Source organism: Bactrocera latifrons, unplaced genomic scaffold (genome assembly GCF_001853355.1).
Source record: "Bactrocera latifrons isolate USDA-ARS-PBARC rearing strain unplaced genomic scaffold, ASM185335v1 scaffold_12, whole genome shotgun sequence".
Taxonomy (NCBI): Eukaryota; Metazoa; Arthropoda; class Insecta; order Diptera; family Tephritidae; genus Bactrocera; species Bactrocera latifrons.
In genome coordinates this window covers 2,415,296-2,436,563 of record NW_017534630.1, presented here as the reverse complement: position 1 = coordinate 2,436,563, position 21,268 = coordinate 2,415,296, and the positions used below count along the sequence as shown (strand labels likewise).

At 36.7% G+C, this 21,268-nt stretch overlaps 1 protein-coding gene across 3 annotated transcripts in view; it reads left to right on the top strand.

The window, feature by feature from the left end:
• Positions 1-21,268, top strand: part of LOC108978317 (protein sax-3) — a 224,234-nt gene that overhangs the window by 185,181 nt on the left and 17,785 nt on the right. For all 3 annotated transcript variants that reach the window (XM_018948535.1, XM_018948536.1, XM_018948534.1), the window contains exons 11-14: positions 5,926-6,007; positions 6,823-6,993; positions 20,127-20,219; positions 20,424-20,622. In XM_018948535.1, the coding sequence (XP_018804080.1) occupies positions 5,926-6,007; positions 6,823-6,993; positions 20,127-20,219; positions 20,424-20,622 (545 nt within the window). The remainder of the gene's footprint in view (positions 1-5,925; positions 6,008-6,822; positions 6,994-20,126; positions 20,220-20,423; positions 20,623-21,268) is intronic.

Sequence of the window (21,268 nt, the reverse complement as noted above, 5' to 3'; positions counted from 1 at the left end):
AGACTCGAATTAGTCAAAATTTAGTCGGCGCAAAGTTCACTTACCAAAGTGGTGATCCCTTTCTGGGCTCCCTGCCTTTTGAAAGAAAAAACACAGTACATAAAACTATCATTCGAAAGCCCATCCTTTGGCATTTATTTTTTTAATACTATCTCTTTCAAATATTGACCGCGACTGCGTTTCAGATGGTCCATCCGTTTAGTACAATTTTCGATGACTCGTTCACGCTTTTCAAGGTCTGAATCGAAGCGGGATTGTTCACATTGATTTTACATATCCATACAGGAAAAAATGTAACTGTGTGATATCACACGATCTTGGTGGCCAATCGACTCGCCCAAAACGTGAAATTATCTCCCCACCTAGGTGTTCTTTCAATAAATTCGTTGATTGATGATGTGTGGGAATTTGCGTTGTCTTGTCTAAACTAAATGTTGGCGAGACCAATAGATTCAATGCCAAAAATCAAATAGTGGGTTATAATGGCGCGATAATGATCGCTCTTGACTGTTAAGTTCCACCGGCGTAATTTTTGAAGAATTATAGACCGATGATTCCACCGGCCAAGAAACCACAGCAAGCCGTGTTTTCTCCCCAAATGTAGCAATTCGGTCAAGTCATTCCATACAATAGTCCGAGTTGCTACGAACGGCGCCAAAACGACTCTCCACGGTTTTCGTGTACACTCTCGGGTACGTTTGCTATATTTCCTTCGCAGCGTAGACGTGGTCTATTCGGTCGAATACTGTCCAATAATTAATGCTGAATCTCAAAATGAAAAAGCTACTTCTGTTTGTATAAAATATAAGCTATGGCCTATCTTACCTTCAACTAATGAATTTTAATGACTTCAGTGAACTCATAACTGGCTCTCCGAAGAGGATTTTTTATTTTCAAGATGAGCGAAAAGTCACTTGGAACTTAATGTGACGAATGCGGTGACTGTCGTTTAGTATGTGATCAAAAATTCAGTCACAATTGTGAATGGAGTGTTCATAAATTCAAAATTTTCGATGACTATGACTTTCATCGAATTCGCGAACCCCCAAAAAACTTTTAGGATATTTTCAAATATTCCCTAGCCGTGACTCCATTGGAAACACAAAATTTAAGCAAGCTCTTCTTCCATTGCAGACAAACTTTTCACGAACTCAAGAACGTTGTATAGAACCAAAATATATTTGTCGATTCCACTTGAATATGCTGTTTGAATTCAGCGTCAGCGTCTATTTTGATCTTTAGCGCATGGATCTATTGCAGTTTATTGTAGTATATATGATGTAATATAACGGGATAAAGATCAACCTAAATGGGCCAGATCCAAAATCAAGAAATTTGGTATATTTTCCCCCATCCAAGTTACATTTACAGATACAGACTAACTCCAATCCTAAATCTTAGTCTTTTAGGCCTACTTCAGATCTATCGCCAGCTGGTTATTTCTTAAAAAGGTGTTTGAATACTATCTTAAAAAAAAAATGTCTAAATAACAGATTTTCAGCAATTAATGAGCCGCAACCTCAGCTATTATTTAACGCTTAAAGCTAAAGTACTGTTACTTTATACTGTTGCAACTTGCAGCAATGAATATTTGAATTCTTTTAGTAACAATACATAAGTGGCAGCACAGAAATACCGAGTGATACATAGCGGTTAATAGGCGTGGCAGCAACAACAAAGCACTTATTGCCAACAGGAAACTTGAACTGTGAAGCGATTAAATTTCAACGAATTTTACACGGACGCGAAAAATAGACGCGAGCACAATAGAGGCCACTGCAACACTACTGTTGTTGTTACAACACTGCTCTTGTTGCTGTATACGCTATCATTTTTTGACTTATAGTAAGTTAAGTGAATCTACTGAACGCGTCTGGAAGCGCTAGCTACAACCCGCAACTCTGTTGSCACATGGCACACAAGTGTTGCAAGCACGTATGCGCTAGGACTATTGTTTGTGGCAAGGCTTTTTTGGGTTTTATGCCGCATGCCTTTTGTGTGTTTAGCTTATGGTGCTGTGTGGCAGTGCACCTTTTTTAATTTTTGAAAGTTTTTGGTGCTATGCCATCAACACATTGTACGTGCAACACAACGTTAAAAAAGTTACAGTTACAAAAAATAATGAAAACAGAATAATACAGTTTTTTTTTTTTTTTGTGGGACTACAGCAGCTTTGGGCCATTTAACGGTTGCTGCTGCGGCTGCAGCTCTAACTGCACTCTGATTAGTGACGGCGCGCTTCGACACGGCGGCCGTGTGGCTAAACGCCTGCTTCATTTTATGCTTTGTGGCAGCCAGGGCGCTTTTTATTATGTTGTACGTGGGTATGTGTGTGTGTGTGTGTGTGCATTGTTTGCCATTGACCGCAAGTGGCTTTGTGGTAAGCGCATTGCATGCCACATGCAACGCAAATGCATTTCGCCCGCCATTTCGCGGTCAATGTTTTTGTTGCTGCGCTAGTTGCAAGACCCTCAGCGCATATCGCATTCGTTTGGCGCGCATTGCGGCCGCGCTATGCATTCTTGCAACTCGCTAACAATCTCCGATTCTTTCCAGCGCATTTCTACAACTATTTGTTGCAAGCAATTTTATCCACATCTGCTTTTCGCATTCGCTGCGCTGCGGCTGCCTCAGCGATGGCGATTTAGATTTGCGCAAATTAACATAATCAAAAGTATAAAATGGCACACGCCATGCCTGGGCAGCATACAACACGCTCAGCAATTGCTGGCAGTGCAAAAAATGCTTAGTTGTAGTTTTGTTCTCCGTTTCGAATGTGCGCCAGTTGCATGTTGCAGTGCCAGCTAGCCGGCTTCGACTTTTTCGGGCATCATTAAAATTTGTTGGCGGCACACAATGGCGCGTACTTTCCACAGACTCACATGCGCGTATGCATTTGTGGCTAGATTTTTTGTCGACGCCTCCAATTTTTGTTAACGTTTTTTGGAAAGCTGCTATCCTTCTTTCAGGCAATGCTGTTATCGACATTCCAGTTGCTAGCGTTTATTGTTTTCGAGCCTTTTGTTTCTATTGTTGTTGCTAGCAAATAGCTCTGCATTGCTTGCATTTCATAAACACGCCCAGACCTGCAGCTGCAACTGTAAAATACATTTCAAATTTCACAATTGACTTTTGTGGAATGTTTGAAAATGTGAGGTTATGTGCATAAATATGCCGCTATATTTGAATATATGCAGTTGTTGTTTTAGTAAGTATATGCCTACGTTATTTTTTCGGTATGGCTGCTGGCTTTCTCTATCTCTGTTATTTTTCACTGTTATTCGTTCATTATCAATGTTTTTGTTTAAAGCAGAACACAAAAATTTCACATGCTGGGTCCCAAATATATGCACAAATACAGGGTTTGTCTGGAAAGTAATATGACTGAGTCAATTTAAAAAAATGTACCAATCGTTACAATTCTTTAAAATCTTTCAATATAGGCTCCTTTTGCGTCGATGCAGTGTGGAAGGCATAGCCTTGAGAGCCAAGTTGCATGCTGCTTGAATCTCATTTCGTCAGCTTTTCAGGCAAGAAAACAAGAACAGGAAACAAGTCCGGGGGCCACATCTGGTCTGTAAGGCTGCTGTTGAAGCGTTGGTATTCCGGTTAGGTAGCTGCTCATAAGAAAGGCGGTGTAAGCCGGGGCGTTATCATTGTGCAGCTTTCTATCGTCTGTAATGTCTTATCGAACCCAATTGACCCTTCGTTTGAGTCTTTCGAGGACTTCCATGTAAAGCTTGGTATTGACGGTGTGTCCCGAAGGAACAAATTCATGGTGGACGATGCATTTGATGTCAAAAAAGCAATGAGCGTCGTTATCTATATTTTGCTTCCTACAATGTAAGTCGTCCTGCCAAAATTACCTGCAGTAATGGCTACGCAGGAGTTAATTATTGCAATTGCCCCGATTTCATTCTTGACAAATTATGGTTGTAATTCAATCAAGTTGAGCTTTTATTCCAAAGAATTATGTAAAAATCTCAAAGTTTGTAGCCATACTAAGATTTGAAGCCTTTTGAGTTTCTCTTGAATTTCTATTATAACAATTTCTTTCTGTATTTATGAGCCGGAATGGATAAATAATGAATCGTTTAGCAATTCGTTAAACGGAACATATGATCAAAATTGACTCGGACTGGTCTATTTAAACTTCCCCCGCAAACCGACGGGGTAAAATTTCTGAATATTTTCCAAAAACGTCTTTGATAAATATGCTTGAGAACTTATCTTAAGACCCTATATTTTTCATATTCATGATTACTGGCAACGAGACATGGGTTTATGAATATGACCTCGAGACTATTCAACAATCTGTGGAAAGGTTCTTCAAAAATTAAACGAAATCGAAATAACCATGTCGAAATCGGTAAAAAAAATCAGTGGTGGTCATGAGTGGTTATTGATTACTGTGTTGTGGTTATATTGCTGCAACAAGGAACACTACTTGCCCCTTTTGAGGCGAAGCAATTTGTCGGAAATGACCGGATTTAAGGGCACAAAATTCACGTATTTTTTATGAGGATAATGAGTGGGGCTATCTTTTTGAATAAGTACAAACCGAGAGTCATCGCTTAACTACTGTATTTGCAAGATTTAGGACTCTATGACTCTTTTTTCTGTGTTCGAAACTGAAAAAACCGCTTCGTGGAACGCGCCTTGAATCCATTATGTCGTTCACTGCAGGTATTGAAGGCCATCCACCAGGAGCTTATAACAAGTGTTTCGAAAATTCTATTAGGCTTCGGTATCTTCTTCTTCTATATAAGCGGTGTCTATATATGCTTCGTTATAAACATATTGCAAAGTTGTTGAAGACAAAAATAAAGAGTTGTCAGTTTTATGTCTTCATCAAATATACTTTATCTCCTTGATGTGAACTTTTCTTACGGTTTTTTTATTAGAGTCCAAGAATATTTACTTTGAAAATGATTCTTATAAAAATGCCCTAATAACTGAAAAGTCTTTTGAAATATATCTTTATTTAATATGTCAAATGGGTTGGAAAATATATTTTATTTATCTCGTAAGTTGCCTTCGAAAAAATCTAAAATTATCCCATAATTTCTCAAAAGTCTGGGTCCCATAATAGTGAAATCGTGAAGTATATTTAGGGTATTCAGAGAAGGACTAGGCGTTTCTAAGCTAGTCTTGAGTTCACGGTCTGCTCCCTAAATGGATAGTAATTTCTTCGAACGCAGCCCACGGTTCGGTAGACTACTGCGAGCTTAATGGAATCCCTCTCGCTATTGAAAGAACCGCAATGTTCAGGCAGTTTGAAGCAAGTGTTGACTTATGTTCCACAATAAACTTCTCCACCTCGGTGTTTATTATATCACGTAATATTATTGCGTTAAGTAAGTGCAGTACTTCAAGTACTTTCGGTTTCAAATCGGCAAAATTATTCCTAAAATTCTGTCGTTACTACATATCTTTCGTATAACAATTTTTGAAGGTTTTAAGCTTTGAAATCTACAATAAAGTGGTTTACGATCTCACAGATGAAATTTGCAACAATATATTTGTATAGAACTGACCTCCTCCTTGTATGCATATTAGAGTACCATATTTTCTGCCTTCAATTTCACTTTATTCAACAATTTCTATTCTTCCTCATTATTTTGTGCTTGCAACATTATCTGCTTAATTTAGATGTAAAATGCAAATTTCAATGACTTACAAGCACCATAGATACATAAGTATATACTATATATTGTACACTCCTCTATGTTCCTCTGTGTCTATTTGCGCCATTAATGGCCAGCTGGGCGTTCTTTGAACAATATCTTATCGCTGCTCTTCACATTTCTCATTTGAAAAGCATTTGTTTTTTTTTTTGTCACATTGCCCAACGTGCCACACATTCATATAAACCTTGGTATTCTAATTTTTCTTTCTTAACGTTTATCTCTTCTCATTTTGCAGCTACACGGTGGAGTACTTCAGTTCGGATCTGCAGACAGGTTGGGTGATTGCCGCACATCGTGTACCTGATCAGCAAATAACGGTAAGTATAATGTATACACAACTTGCAGCGGCATTTTAAAGGCGCCCGCAGAGTCATATGCATAAGTACTCAGTTGAGCTCATATGAGCCGGTAATAAGTGAGATAAAAGAGAAAATGAAAATTCGCCAACTTCGCCAGGTGTCCTGTTACCTTCGTGTGGCGTAGTATTTTTAAGTGTGTGTTTGTGTGCAGTGAAAATTTGCGCATACATTATGTAGGAGTGTTAGTATAGATGGAAACGGCTATTCATTTCAATTTTGCACTTTTTCTGCTGCTTTTCTCATATCTCCTACACATGCAAGCATAATAACATACACATATGTATTCCTTTGTGAGCTTCTGTATTCTGCTAACTGTATGCAAATGCCCAACTTTAGTTGCTTTTTTGCAAGTTTCGGCTGTTAGCTAAAATTATTGCCTTTCTACTGGATACTCGCTCACATTTGCATCTAATTTTTGCTCAGCGCACTGCTTCTAGTTTTTAGTGCCCTCATTGTTAGATAGTTACAAATATGTTTGTGGTATACACATGCACCTGGTCTTCATATCTTTAGTTATGGAAGGTATACTGCATATATTAAAGTGGCTTTCCTTGTTTCCCATCTCACATACAAATTCTCATTAAATAAATATGTCAGTATAAATTTCTCTTACTTAAGGAATGCTATCTACTTGCATGCCTATATATATAACCTTATTAAAAACCTCTTCGATGGGAAGCAGTTAAATTTCTCACCAATTTCTCCTAATTATTCATTTCAGTGCATTTCCTTCCATTGTAGAAAATATTACTAACTTCTTTGATTTCTTTCAGATCTCCGGTTTGAAACCAGCCACATCGTATGTCTTTCTCGTTAGAGCTGAGAACTCGCACGGACTGTCAGTGCCCTCCGGTCTCTCGAATGTCATTAAGACTTTGGGCACAGAATCGGGCACAGTACCGCCTAGTGAAATATCTGCCGCGCGCGCAGTGTTGAGTGGCAAGGTGAGTGAAGCTTCGTATATCTTATAACTTTTAATATGTAACAGCTGAGTGAGTGTTATATTGGGCTAAATACAATTACTAATACTAGTCTACTCGATTTATGCCAGTTGCCCGTTCTATTATTCTAATCACCACTTATACATTCTTCAAAACTGCGAAAACTTATTTTCATCCAGTTTTCTTTAAATTTTACTTCTTGCTATAGATATACCTCAGCGAAATATTTAGAAGGTTACTTCTAAAATACTGAAAGTAAATTATGTGAAAGTTTTTAAAGCATTTAACAGATTATTGTGACTACACACAACAATCACTAATTCTAACTTATTTTCTGCTTGATTTATGTCACTTGTCCGTTCGATTCGTCACTTTCAAATTTTTCAATATACATATTCTCATCACTTACTTCCTTACCTTTAAAATTATGTTATGGGAATATATATTTTCAAGCGAGTTTTTTAATACTTATATTACTTCTAATAGTCGGACAATGAAATATAGGGAGAGGTCTGAAATTCTTCAAAACCTCTTGCAGATTCTTTCGACTGTATAAACGGTTTCTCATTTGATCTCATTTGTTTTATTCCTTGATTTATACGAGTTGTGTGTCGTCACTTTCTAATTCTTCCAATTAATACTAGTTCTACCTAATTTATACCAGTTGTTTGTTTGATTCGTCATGTTCGAATATTTTAAATATACAAATTGTTTTATTATCTTATGGGCTATATACCAGTTCTATTTAATTTATACCAATTGTTTGTTTCATTCACCACGTTTCAATTCGTCTTATGTGCTATACACCATTTTACTTTATTTATACCAGTTATACTTCATTTATACCAGTTATTTGTTCAATTCGCCACGTTCCAATTTTTAAAATCAGAAGATTATTCTCACTGTCTTATGTTATCAGTCAACTTAATTTATACCAGTTCTTCTCAATTTACACCAGTTACTTTTTCGATTCGCTACTTTTGAACTTTTCAAAAATTCAAAACTAGTTTTATCTTCTCACTTTTAGATTTAAAATTTGCTTCCTTTGAATATAAATTATGGATTTTTTTTTAATATTATTTCTAAAATTCTGCTAATAAAATGTGTGAAAGCTTTCCATTCAATAGAGAACTGCTATTAAATCAAATTTAAAAACGTCGAAAAAATTTTGTTCTACAAGCAATGAAATGCCCTTAAATATAACTTCATTTTGTTATCAATGCTTGCGCATAGCCAAAGTTCTACTCACAACAATTTGATAAATGCTTTCATTTCCACCACAAATGCGAGTCGATGCATCAATCCAAGCGCTGCCGCACACCACCAATTCCAACGCTGAACCAGCACCAACTACTGACCCACTTTTCAGCGTAAAAATTGAATAAAAATCGTTTTCTCCGCCATTGCACAGCAGAGGCACGGAAGAATTCGTTATTTTCCTGCACGTTTTTTCTGCCATTTTGCACACGCCAGATGGCGCATGAACTGCATAAATTTTCGCTTGGAAAACGCATAAATATTGCGCGTTTTTTACGTTTCCCATTTGGGCAGTTCACGGTAAGGATTGCACACCTGAGTCAATAAGCGAAAAAATTCGTAGAAGAGGAAGTTATGTGTAGGGAAGAGTGTATAAATATTGGTTTAACGTACGAAATGGACGCAGAGCGCAAGTGAACAGCGAAAATTTGTAAAAAAAATATATTTCTTTTTTGTGAAATGACTAACTGGACAGAGGCACGCTTGGAATAGCGCAGCAGTTGACCCAAATTGCAATTAACAGTTTGAGTGTCAAGCTATCGAAAAATAATCGAGCTGCGCGATATTTATGCGCCCAAAAGTATGCAGTGATTGCGCTGGGGCGTTAAAGCCTTGCTTGTATGGGTGTTAATGCGCACATAAACATTATACTTCAGCAATTAGTTTACGACAACAGCAAGAAAAACTTAGTACAGTAGAGGGTTAAAGGCAACAAAATGTTTATTAGGAGGGAGTGGAGCTGAATTTCGGCCATTACAAAGCGGTTTTTTAAACCAAGCTGGCAGAATATTTATTTCCCTTATGTTGTTGTTATTTTTTATGAATAAGAAATATTATTTTATTTGCTGCTTGAGCGATTATCATAATTCCTGCCACAAGAACAAGCAGCAAGCAGTCGAAAAACAGTGAAGCCCCCTCTAGCACACATAATTGTATTCATTTGTACCAGCAGCAAGCGCTGACAAAGCGCCACGGGATATTGTATGTGGCACAAGCAAGTAACCCACACAAATTATGGGTGGCAGCACAAATTATCATTAATATAAAATATGATGTGCAAAACTGGAAACACTCAGTGCCGAGTTAGCGGCTTACGGGAAGAAGCACCAAGCATTGGCTGTCGCATGCTTACATAGACACATATGTATATGTACATTAGGGTGGGTGAAAAAAAATTGTTTTCTGAAAAATAGATTTTTAGACACTTCTATGGGAATCTCTCCCGCTGAGCCCTCATAAAAGAAATATTTTAAGTTTGAAAAAACCATTTTATATCTCACCTCCAACTAAGAAGATAGATATGAATTTTTGTATTTGATAAAAAGAAAAAAAATATAAAAGTGTGAGGTGGTAGATCTTCTTGTTAAAATAAAGAGCTAATATTTGTAGAGGTTTTCTTAGAAGTGTTTAAAATATATTTTCAGAGAACGAAAAAATTGTCTATTTTTGACCCAACCATATATGTATATGTATATATTTCTACGTAAGCATGCGACAGCCAAAGCAAAAATATTCAATTTTTTTTACCCACCCTAATATATATAGCAGCTTAAGCTTAAGCTGCAGTGAAAGAAAAAACATCCCGGTGCTATTAATTTGTGGCAAAGGCGCGCACTCAGTTCAGCGCAGCATGCCTGCGGCGGCCTACACTTCCGYTATTTATTTATGATTCCGTTACAATTTATTGCGTGAATAATTTTTATAAATTGTATGTGTTACGAGCACAAGAAAATACATGAAAAAGAGCAACTAAAAAGGTTGCGGAGAAAACTGCAAAGTATTTCCGTGCTGAAAAAGGCCAAACAGGTTTCAATAATCACTTGTATTTGTGCTTGTAGCGCCTGCATATCCTGCCAACCACATTTTTGTCTCAAGAAGTTGCGTCTATTGTTGCCACATATTTGCATTGCGCCTGAGCTGTTCTGGCCATGGCACATGTGTGCTTATATAAATGTGTATTGCTTGCAGCGGCACAGTTACCTATGTGCTGGTGTAATTGCCGCGAAGCGCAGTTTTTACACTGCATTAACAATGATTGATATTACCACTTAGCCTCGCTGAGCACAAAATAAATGTAGAGGTGTGTGCGGCAGGCTGGCTGCTTTCAGCTCGCAGCTAAAAAGCTTCTATTTAGAATGTGTGGTATTTATATATACAAACATATATACATATAAATAGAGTCGTCTTGGCATAAAGTGGCAACTTAGCACCCAAATACTTTCAGCAGCGCCTCCAGCTGTATTTGCTTATAACAATTTCCTCTCCCGCTTGCACGGCACGACCGCTTTTTTGCCCTCCATTTACATTGCTTTCCTCTTTGCATGCTTTGTTCTTTTCTTTTTTTTTTTTTTTGCCATTTCTCCTCATTAAATGATGCAAAAAAAATTCCAAAATATTGTATTTTATGCCACCTTGCAGAGTGCGCGCCACGCCTCCTCGCCTAACAACATGTCAAGCATTTGAATTTATTGAGGCGCACTTTCTTTTTTTTTTATTTTTTGGGAAACTTGCTTTGTTACTTTCCGTATTCATATTGCTTCGCTGCAGGCTTAGCATACACTGAGGCGCGCTTATGCTTTACGCACAAGCATATATCAATATACAATACAAATGTATGCTCGTACATATATATGTGTGCATTAATATGCGTAAGTAGTTAGGCGTGCTTGCTAGCATATCGAAGTGCCATCAATAATTTTTGTGGATATTGTTTCGTGCTCCCAGGGGAAATGCGTTTGCTTAAGGATATAAAGAGTTTGGGAAATGGTTTTAGGGTACATATATACATATCTAGGAACACATACACACATGTGTATTCGTATATATATATATATATACATATATATATGTCATAAATGCTTTGCTTTCTGTCAGTACACTTGCAGAAATTTTGTAATTTCGCTGAAAATTTTTTCCGTAGCATACTTCAAGGGGCACATATTACTTTTTCATATATTTTACATTCTGGATATTAATTCAACAAGTAGTAACCTTTATCAATAAAAAAAATATTTTTCTGTGTTCTACTTCATAAATTCCGTAGCATCCTTCAAGGGGCACATCGTACTTTTCATATATTATATTTTACATAAATTCCTGATATTAATAAAAGAAATCGCAAAATTTATCTATGAAAGAAATATTTTTCTTTCTTATACATTATACACCAGCTTCCTTATACATGCTGCACAAACAATTTCCTCAGTGTTCCACCTACAATTGCCCCTCAAACTGTTAAGCAATAAAGAAATTTGAATTATTATTACCCATTATTTGTTGTTTCGGCTGAATTGCCATTTTTTCTCATACCTCTGCGCTGGAGGCGCTTAACCTACATTGTTATTATTATTATTATGGCAATTTTATTGTTGCCTGACTGCTTAGCTGCCGTTTGTATATCGGGTACGTTGGGTACGCTTTAGCCTGCGGGCAAAAATATTAAGTCGAATTACTTAAGTTTGCCTAAACGATAAGGCCAAAACTGCGCTTAACTTGCCGGAAGCTTTTCCTCTTATTTGTTCAGCATTTTTAGTTATAATCGGTTTTAGATGGTAGGCCGTTGGAATTTTTTTTGGGATGTAAAATAATTTAGAAAGCATATTAGATTTACTGATTTTAAGCATTTCAATATGGTGCAGTAATTGCTTATATACATACATATGTAAGAATTTAATTATTGCATAGAGTCAGACTCTAGATAAATTGAGGCAATTAGGTAATTTATGTCTTACACTATATGTAAAAATATTTTGGATTTTAATTTTAACATTCAAAAATTAAATTTTCGAGTTTTTGAACCAATTATAAAAAAGAAAGACCTTCAAAAAAAATTAAAACGATATTCCTGCGAAATTTCAAGTAAATGGTGCGATTAGAACGTGAGATATCAACTGCATCGGCTATAAATTTTCGAATTTTCATTTGGAAAAATATTTTGCTAAATTAAAACTAGCGAAATAAAAAAAATTTTTTTTTTTTTTTCAAATCTGTAGAATATAATACCCCTTAAATAGTATAGTCTTGAAACAATTTTGCAATTTTATGCGAATAGCTATAAAAATATACTTGTATATGCCACACCAAATATCTCTCAATATCCAGTTTTTATATTTACTTCAATGAACTTGCGTCATCTTCTGCCTCTAACTTTACTGGCAGCAATAACATCAACTACAACTTCATTTTACTTCCTCCGAAATTTTCACTTAAAATCATACCATATCACTCATACGCCGCGTACCATCCACCAGCCAACTTTCGTTTCGCCTTTTTTGCCATATTTGTTGAAAATTCTGCGCTAACTTTCACAAAAATCAGACTTTTGCTTCACTGCGCCTAAAAGTGTGCTTGAATTTGCAGCCATACAAATAACACGCACACCTCTATTTGTCTATGACTACGCAAACGGCGACTGTGTACATTACGTTTTCTCCACCACCCACGCTGTGCAAAAGTAGTGCGTACATGACATTGTTGGAAAATGTTCACGTTTCCTTGCAACATGAAGTTGCGAAGCTCAAAGTTTTCAACTAGAATTTCCTGCATTAATTTTTTTCCAATTTTTATCGCTTCAACTAACACATCGACATGCTGTCTTAGTGTATATAGAAGCAGGCGTTTGGCGGCAATCGAGCCTTCTGGAACAAAATGCCCAGCCCCGCCTGGGCGCCGTCAACCAGCCCTCAACGCGGTCGACAGCATCATTATTATCGTCAACGCAGCAATGTATGTGTGTGTGTGTTGATAACTGCCCTTTGCTTTGGACGTGAGCGTGCAATGCGCAAAATGAAGTAACTTGCAGCATGCAGAAAGCCGCAAAGCGAGGCATAAAAGCTGGTGAAGGTAGGAGTAGCGGTAATAGAGGGAAGAAATACCGAAAATATAAGGAATGAAATTGCAGAAAAAATCTCCAATAATGGATATTGCTATTGCAGAGATCTGAAAGGTGCGGCGAAGCGTATGCATAAGGGCCAAGAAGTTACGACCTCGTAGCGCGAATAGCCGCTCGTTCAATATCGATGTTTTCCATGACAGCCACCGCTAACCTCAACAGGACCACCACAACCGCTGACAATGAAGTTGAAGCTATGAAAAGCCTGGTCGGCGCTTACAAATCAGGCTTTTGAAATATGCAATCAAACAAAGTAACGGCATTTGCTAGGCAGAACATGGCCGCGGCGACGCTGTGGCCGCCGTCAATGCAATTCGCGCTCAGTACTCTTTGAATGAGTGAGCTATGAGCGACTGGCAGTGAAATGTGGCGTGGCGAATTTTTTTTATTTTTTTATTTTTTTGCGATTTTTTCAACTTTTCACGGCTTTTAAAAAAATTTTCCCCCAAAAATTTCTCGCAAAAAAATTTGAATATTTTCCTTTACTGTGCTGTCTTTAAAGGTACACTATATTTATAAAAAAAAAATTAAGTACCACACAATGACGCAGCTAAATAAAGAGCGAAAACTGCTTTGGCTCCTCGGAAAAAAGCGTCTTCAAGTTCATGCGTCGTCTAAGTTCGAACAATCAAGCGCGTCGCTGCTGCATTTTATGGTGTTGCAACGTAGCACTGTTACTGTACGGAACTTAATTTGTCTACCAGTGAATGGAAAGAAATTCATTGTTGCTTTTACTGCGTAAATTGCAAGAAAGTAAAATTTTCATAAGACAAATTACAATATTTTGGTTGTCGTTGTAGAAATTATTCCACAGAAGAGCGCTTACATTGTTGCAAATACAATAAGAGTTAGTATGAGTAATGATATTGTTTTTGTAAAGTCTACTTGCGAGCATATTGTCTGAAAAGTTTGAAAATTTTAACTGCTAGTTGTTGTTGTTGTTACACTTCATTATCTCGATTGCTGTCGCTTGGTGTCTGGTTGTGATCGGTGAGTTGCTCTTCGGTTCATTTCATGTTCATGAAAATTGTTTGATATTTTTTGTTGTTGTTTAAAATTTTTTTTTTGGAATTTTGCATTTACTTGTTACTGTTGTTAATAAAAAATGTCAATGTAATTGAGCTCTCTACGAAATGTTTAATTGATATCTTGGCTGTGGGTGCCGATTACAGCAAGGATTTGCTACATGTGAACCTTGAATGTGTGAAAAGATAGATCGTTTGGTATATCCATGGATTAAACACGCTACACCATCTAGTTGAATCACCTTGTTACAAATATCGATACTCCTGAAAAGAAAATAAGGAGATAACTCCGATGTTTTTATAAATTACTCGAATCCTTTATAAAGAAAAAAGACTAAAACCGAGTTTCTCAACCTTCAAAGCATTAAAAAAAAAAAAGTATATTTCGACTAAAGCTCGCAAATAATTAAGAAATTGTATCACAGTGGCATCTAGCGGTAGCTTTTGATGGAAAGCTTGGAATCAAAAATTAACTCCACTGCACTACAGTTTAATTAAAATATAAAATAAAAATATAATTTAAAGTGAAATACTCTTTTTGGTATTAGTTCAGTTTTTTTTTTTTTTTTTTTTTTTTTTTGTTTGTTGGAGTTAGTCAGTGTATAAAGATGATCGGAGCGAGATTGATGTGAGTGGGTTGTTGTTGTTGTGGTAATTATAGAATTCTATCGGGTTGACGGTCCTGGGCGGGAAAAAAATTTACGTAAATTCCACTGCCTTACGAACGGTTTAGGTCTCTTATAGCCTGGACAGTCGGCAGTGTTAATCCGGATTAACTGCGCAATTAACCAGATTCAAATTTGTTGGTGACAGCTGATTGTTATTTTTATAATGTTTTCAATGAAAATGGATAAAAGATAAACATTGCGGTTGTTAGCCGAATAATTTTTAGAAAGCCATTTTTTATTACAGAATAAAAACGTTCTTATTAAAACAGCATCATAATATAACAGCGCAAGAATTACCCATTTTAAACAAACGGAAATGCAGGTGGCTTTTGAGGATTAAATAACAGTTTGCAATGGAGTTATCTTCACTATCTCCTGAATTAATCCGTATTAACGCTGCCGTCTGTCAATTCTATTATAGTGCTGCAAGAGTTCTAACTTATTCCTTTACAGTATACTTTTCCAGGTTTTCAGCCTCAAAACTTCGAAGTGATCATATCTGTTGGTCCTGCGAACTTGAGGTATTAACTTTTTATGCATGACACTCCTGTACTTGCAAAAATCTGTGAGCCTGTAGCTACACTTGCTTAGCAAAGCCTTGGTATTTGTTCGTAAACCATGTGCCTTTAGGGTTGCAGTGAATCTGAGCTGTACCAATGGCTTTCTTTTTGACTATGCTTATAGAACATATTTATATTATGTACTGGTTGTGAAGCTCTCGAAGATATCATGACTGACATGAATATCATTCAGCAGTAATTCCTAATGTATTCGCAGCTGACTTATCCATAGTTTATATAGGTTATATACCAGTTAAAGCATACAAATAAGAGTTATTTTTCAATGATAATTCGACGGTACCCCAAATCATTTCTATTAATTTTTATATCTTGCATAAAATACTAAATTTGCTACGAAGTTTGTAACACCCATAAGGAACCGTCAGACACCCTATACAGTGTATATGCTATATGTATATATAAATGGTTAAGGTGACGAACTGAGTCGATTTGCGAGGTCTGTCTGTAGGTATAAATACATACTAGGTATTCAGCTTTTGAGATATCGTTCTGGAATTTTATGTACGTCCTTTTCTCTTCATGAAGCTGCTAAATGAAATGCACCGGCGAAGTATTGTAGAGCTTCGGTGGAGCCGAGGTTAACGTACTTATCTGGAAGCGTTTATTTTTCACTTAATTAGTCACACATTTATTAAATAATTAATTGGCGCAGAAGCAGATACTCTTTAATAGTTTATATACTAACATCATTAAACAAAAATCTGAAATAAAGTTTGCCTTTCACTAATGAAAATCACTGAAGCTAAATTAATTTCGGGTTAGATTTTTAAAAAGATAATTGAAAAATACTTTTTCATGCCACAAAAGCCGTGAAAACATTGAAAAAGCAGTTAACGTTTAACGTTTCTTGCTTTGCTGATATGATAAAGAGGCGCAGCATGCATTTGAACGACCGGCCATTGAATGCGATTGTAGCGAAACAGCAATGCACACACACACACATATACGCAAAAATGCTGCTTGCCACCGCTGCAATGCATGTTCACGCGATAATTGCGCCTTGTTAGAGATTGAAAGGCATTTGTAGCAACTTTTTTTGGTGTGGCACGAAAAACAGTGGCATGCAACGCGCTTAAGCAACGCTTGCCACATAGCAAATACACATACATATGTGTTTGTGCGCATGTGGTCAGTGAAGTGGCAAGGCACAGTTAGCGGCAACAATAGTAAGAAAAACAATTGCGACTGCTCGTGCAACATGCATATGTATGTGTGCGTGAGTGTAGAAAAAGTGTCACAAAGATTGCTTGCTGATAAGCAGCCGCTTTTTATGCATACGCTGCTATAACTGTGCGCCTTGTCTTGTGGCACAAACACTTGACTCGCAGTAGCTGCCACAACATCGGTATGCATAGTATGCATGCAACAAGCACACAGAGTACAACATGATTTCTGCTAAACGCCCCGACTTTTGCATAATTTATACATGTTTACAATGACAACAAAAATACATACAAACAAAAACAACAACCAACAACAAACAGCAACAAACATGTAAAGCGGTTAAGCAGCCAGCAACAGCAATAACAACAATGTCTGCTTATGTTAACTTGCATATTTGTTGCATGCAACAAGCGCCAAGCGTGCTTCAGGCTGCCAATGCGGCAATCGATCTTTGTGCCGCTGCTGCTTGCAACGACTTCGTGCCGCTTTTTTATCTCGATCCTTGCAGCTACTTTCTTGTGCCAACGCTACGCTGTCACCGCATACTAGGTTGCGTTGTGGCATGCCGCTAGACGCTGAAAAAATACAAAAACTGCAAAATGCGAGAGTTTTTCTGTCCACTTCGGTCGCATAAAATTTAAATAAAATTGAATTTCATAAACACGCGTGGCAGGCGGCGGCCAGTAGTGGCTTTTTAAATGCTGAGGAGTTGCAAGGCAGTCGGAAAACAACACCAGCAACAACAAGTCATTATGCATAAACGCTTACAAAGTACAGCGTTCTTACATTACTCTCGAACACTTGCCACAAACCCGGCTGCCAAATGATGTGCCGTTGTATTAGAACTTTTTTCTCTCACTTGTTCGTGTGTGCTTATGTGTCGCCGAAAGTTGTCATGTCTTCATTTCGCACACTTTTTGCAAATTTATTTTAATTTTTCCGCATTTTTTGCACAAATTTTTTGTTTATCTCGGGGATTGCATGTCACGCGATAGAGTGGTGTTAGAAGCCGATTGCGCTGCAACTGCACGAAGCAGTCGGCAAATATAACGGGTATGGTACTGTGCAACTTACAAGCGAAATGTTGCTCAGCAACATATTGATGTTGCGATTTTTCCACTTTGACGGTTTTATAGAAATACTTTTGAAATTTTTTGTTGCAACTTTCTATATTCCAAATGTGTGCTATTTGTGACGCCACGATTAAGTAATCAATATAATAAAAGATTTGGAACATAACTCCTTATTTAAGATATTTAGGTATGTAAATTCATACGTTCAGTTTTTGTCTGCTTTGAAATATTTTTATTTCCAATAATTAAATTCGAATATGAAAATGTATGTTAATTACAAGATCTTTTATCTTCTGTGTGCCTTCAATACTTCTACCTGTCAAGTTCAAATACGTCGCGTGTGTTCAAAAAATCCAAAAGATGGCGCTGGCATACAGATACCTTTAAATTGCTTATTTACAGTGCAATTGAAATCAAACGGTGAATTTAAACAAATTAAACTTAACCTTACAAGATGCCAGTATTCAAGTGTTGTCTCGTTCAAAGCTGTTTTTTATAATTCTCAACAGGTTCATGGAATAAATTAGTAATTACTTGGCACTTAGGGCTCTTTTAATACCCTGCAAATGGACAGCCTATCAGGTACATATACAATTACTGCGTAGAGTAAGCTGTAACTATTCATCTGTCTGTATATAGACGAACTAGTTTTTGAGATGTAGATATAAAATTTGGTTCACGTCTTCTTTTTCCTTCATCTATTTCTGGCAACCGACCATATCGAACTACTATATCATATATAGCTGCCATACAAACTGTTCGATATAAATCAAGAAAGCAGTCAACAGGAAGAATATTTGTTTTCTTTTTAAGTAAGTCGATGAAAAAATTATTTATGTATTTATCGATAATTGTCAAACAGCAAAGACAACCTTGAAAGTGTGTATATATAAAATATACGCCAATATTTATCGATAATTGTCAAACAGCAAAGACAACCTTGAAAGTGAGTATATATACAATATACGCCAACATTTGAAATATATTTAAGCATGCAACATCAGTCCGTGCTGCAGATAAAATTTCAACAGCACATGCACTACAGTAAAGGATACAAGTGTTGCAAATGCCGCCGCCTGGACTTTTGTGGCAAGCTAAACAATCTATGAAAGAAATCTCTGCCACATGTATGAGTGTTTATATGTATGTATGTGTGTGCGAGGGAATGTAAGAATTCTTTTATTTATTTGTGATGCGCGCAGTGTGCTGTTGCATATTGTATTGACCCGTTTATTGGGGCATGAAGCGCAAACAGTAACAGTTGTAGCACAACAACAACAGCATTGAGCTCTACATATAAAAGGTTGCTAGTAAGTGAGTGGAAAAAGTAATGCAAATACAACGATATGCAGCAATATGCAATTACAGCAAAAACAAGAGCAGAAAATGCCTGCCACAACAGCAAAAAGTGCTTAATAGCGCGAGGATTGCAACGAAAATGAAGGATAAATGAAAAACTTAACGCTTTTTACCAATCAAGCGCGGCCATTCATGACTTCGCTGTGCATATTTGTAAAAGCATGCAGATGCATACAAGTGATTATGACAAGCTGGCCATACATGCATATATTTGCAGACAATTTCTGCCAGGCACTGATTTATAGAGCGCGGCTTGCGGGTGGCGTGGAAAAAATTATTTCATTATAAAGTCATTAAGTGGCAAATTACACTCAGTCACCAGCACACATGCATATTTGACTTGTCTATATGTGTGTGTGCGTGTGCGTGTGTATGGAAATGTAAACATTATCTCCGCTCATCCACAGCTGTGCCCATTTGCACAGCGTTACCATGCTCTTTGTGGAAATTACATTTTTTGATGTTGTTGTGAAAAAAACTGCATAAACATTACAATGGTTCAAGCCGTGGCGTATGAATTGCGAAAAGAAATTTAATTTCAGTTGCATTCTGATTTTTTGCATTGAATATATTTTCAATAAAAAGTGCAATTCGCACAACTATATATATACAATATATACGGTTAAACATGAAATAAAGTATTGATAGTGCACATTTCTGCAAATATTTTACAGTTATTTTATGATATACCCATAGCAAAGTGATATACACGGACTGAGCGCCGTAAAGTATGCTATAAATTTACTTATGCGACTAATGAGCTGTGCGCGGACCTGCGTTGTGTGCATGAGCGCGCCGTTATTGGTGGTGAATTGAAGGCTGAAGCTGGGCGGTTAATTTACACAGCGTTGGTATAATTGAAAACTCTATTTGTTGGCTGCAAAAAACAGCAATACTTAAATAGCAAAAAATACATGCAAGCAACTGGCATACATGCACACTATATAAATGCGCATATAACGGTTTATTTGTATGCACATACATGTGTATATGCAACACTTTTTGTAGATCTCTCAGCTTTATTTCCCAATTCACTATTTAAATTCTCCGCGCCATTTTACATGTGACCGCAATTTTTCATTGTCTTTTGTCTCATTGTGTTATTTTTGTTGTTTCAGGTTGTCGAATTAATTGATGCCGCAGCAATTAATTCCACCGCCGTACGTCTGGACTGGGTAATGCACGTCAGTGTGACGGAGAAATATGTCGAGGTAAGCGCTCTCTTTATATTATATTTATACACAAACACATTTGTACACATATACAAATACACACAGCGTTGCATTTCATTAAAAGTATTTATACGCAGTTAATAGCATAATTAAACTGTTTTCTTGACTTGCTCGTTAATTGTCCGCGCATCAATTGCACGAGTTTACGCTTATTCTCTTTTACTCTTTCACTCTTTGCCACAGGGTCTTTATATTCGTTATCGTGATATAAGCGCCAATTCGCAGCAATATAATATTTTGACTGTGCTGAATCCCTCGATCGAATCGCATGTTGTCGGCAACTTGAAGGAATATACGAAATATGAATTCTTCTTGGCGCCATTCTATCAGACGCTGGAGGGACAACCGAGCAATTCGAAAATCGTACAAACTTACGAAGATGGTAAGTGTAGCGGTGGTAGTAGAAGTAATAAAATAATATTAAGATAAAAGCATGTTAGTCAAATTGACGAATAAGTAAGCATACTACGACTTAAGGATTGTGAGTTTATAGTATCGAGATATAAAAGTATTCAGCTTTCAAATACAGGAAGACCTTCGAAAAAGTCAGTTGGGTGATAGGATGATTTATCTATGAAATATTTTTTTAAATCCAAAAAGAAAAAAAAAAGTATTACTCTAATGAAGATGTTTGGGATTCGCGTAAGCTTGGTCAGAGCTGGGTCACCTTTCTTGCAAGCACTGTCGCATAAATCGATCGCAAGAGACCTAGTACTGATTTTTATATAAGCGGTATTTTTGTTTAAGAGACGAAACGTTCTTTCTGTTGATACGCAAATTTATATACTTTCCATACACAACTTAACCAGAATTTGATTCGCTTGAAAATCTATATGTTGTAATAAAAAAAATCTAATGCCATCAAAATTGGCATTAAAAGTAATCCCATTATTCGAAAATGATTAATCTCTCGTTCAGTCGTCAAACTAAAAAAAATATATATATTAAATATATACATACACTTGTGCTCACACAATTAAGCCACATAAACGTTATGGTGTACAAATTCATAAAAGTTGAATTTTATT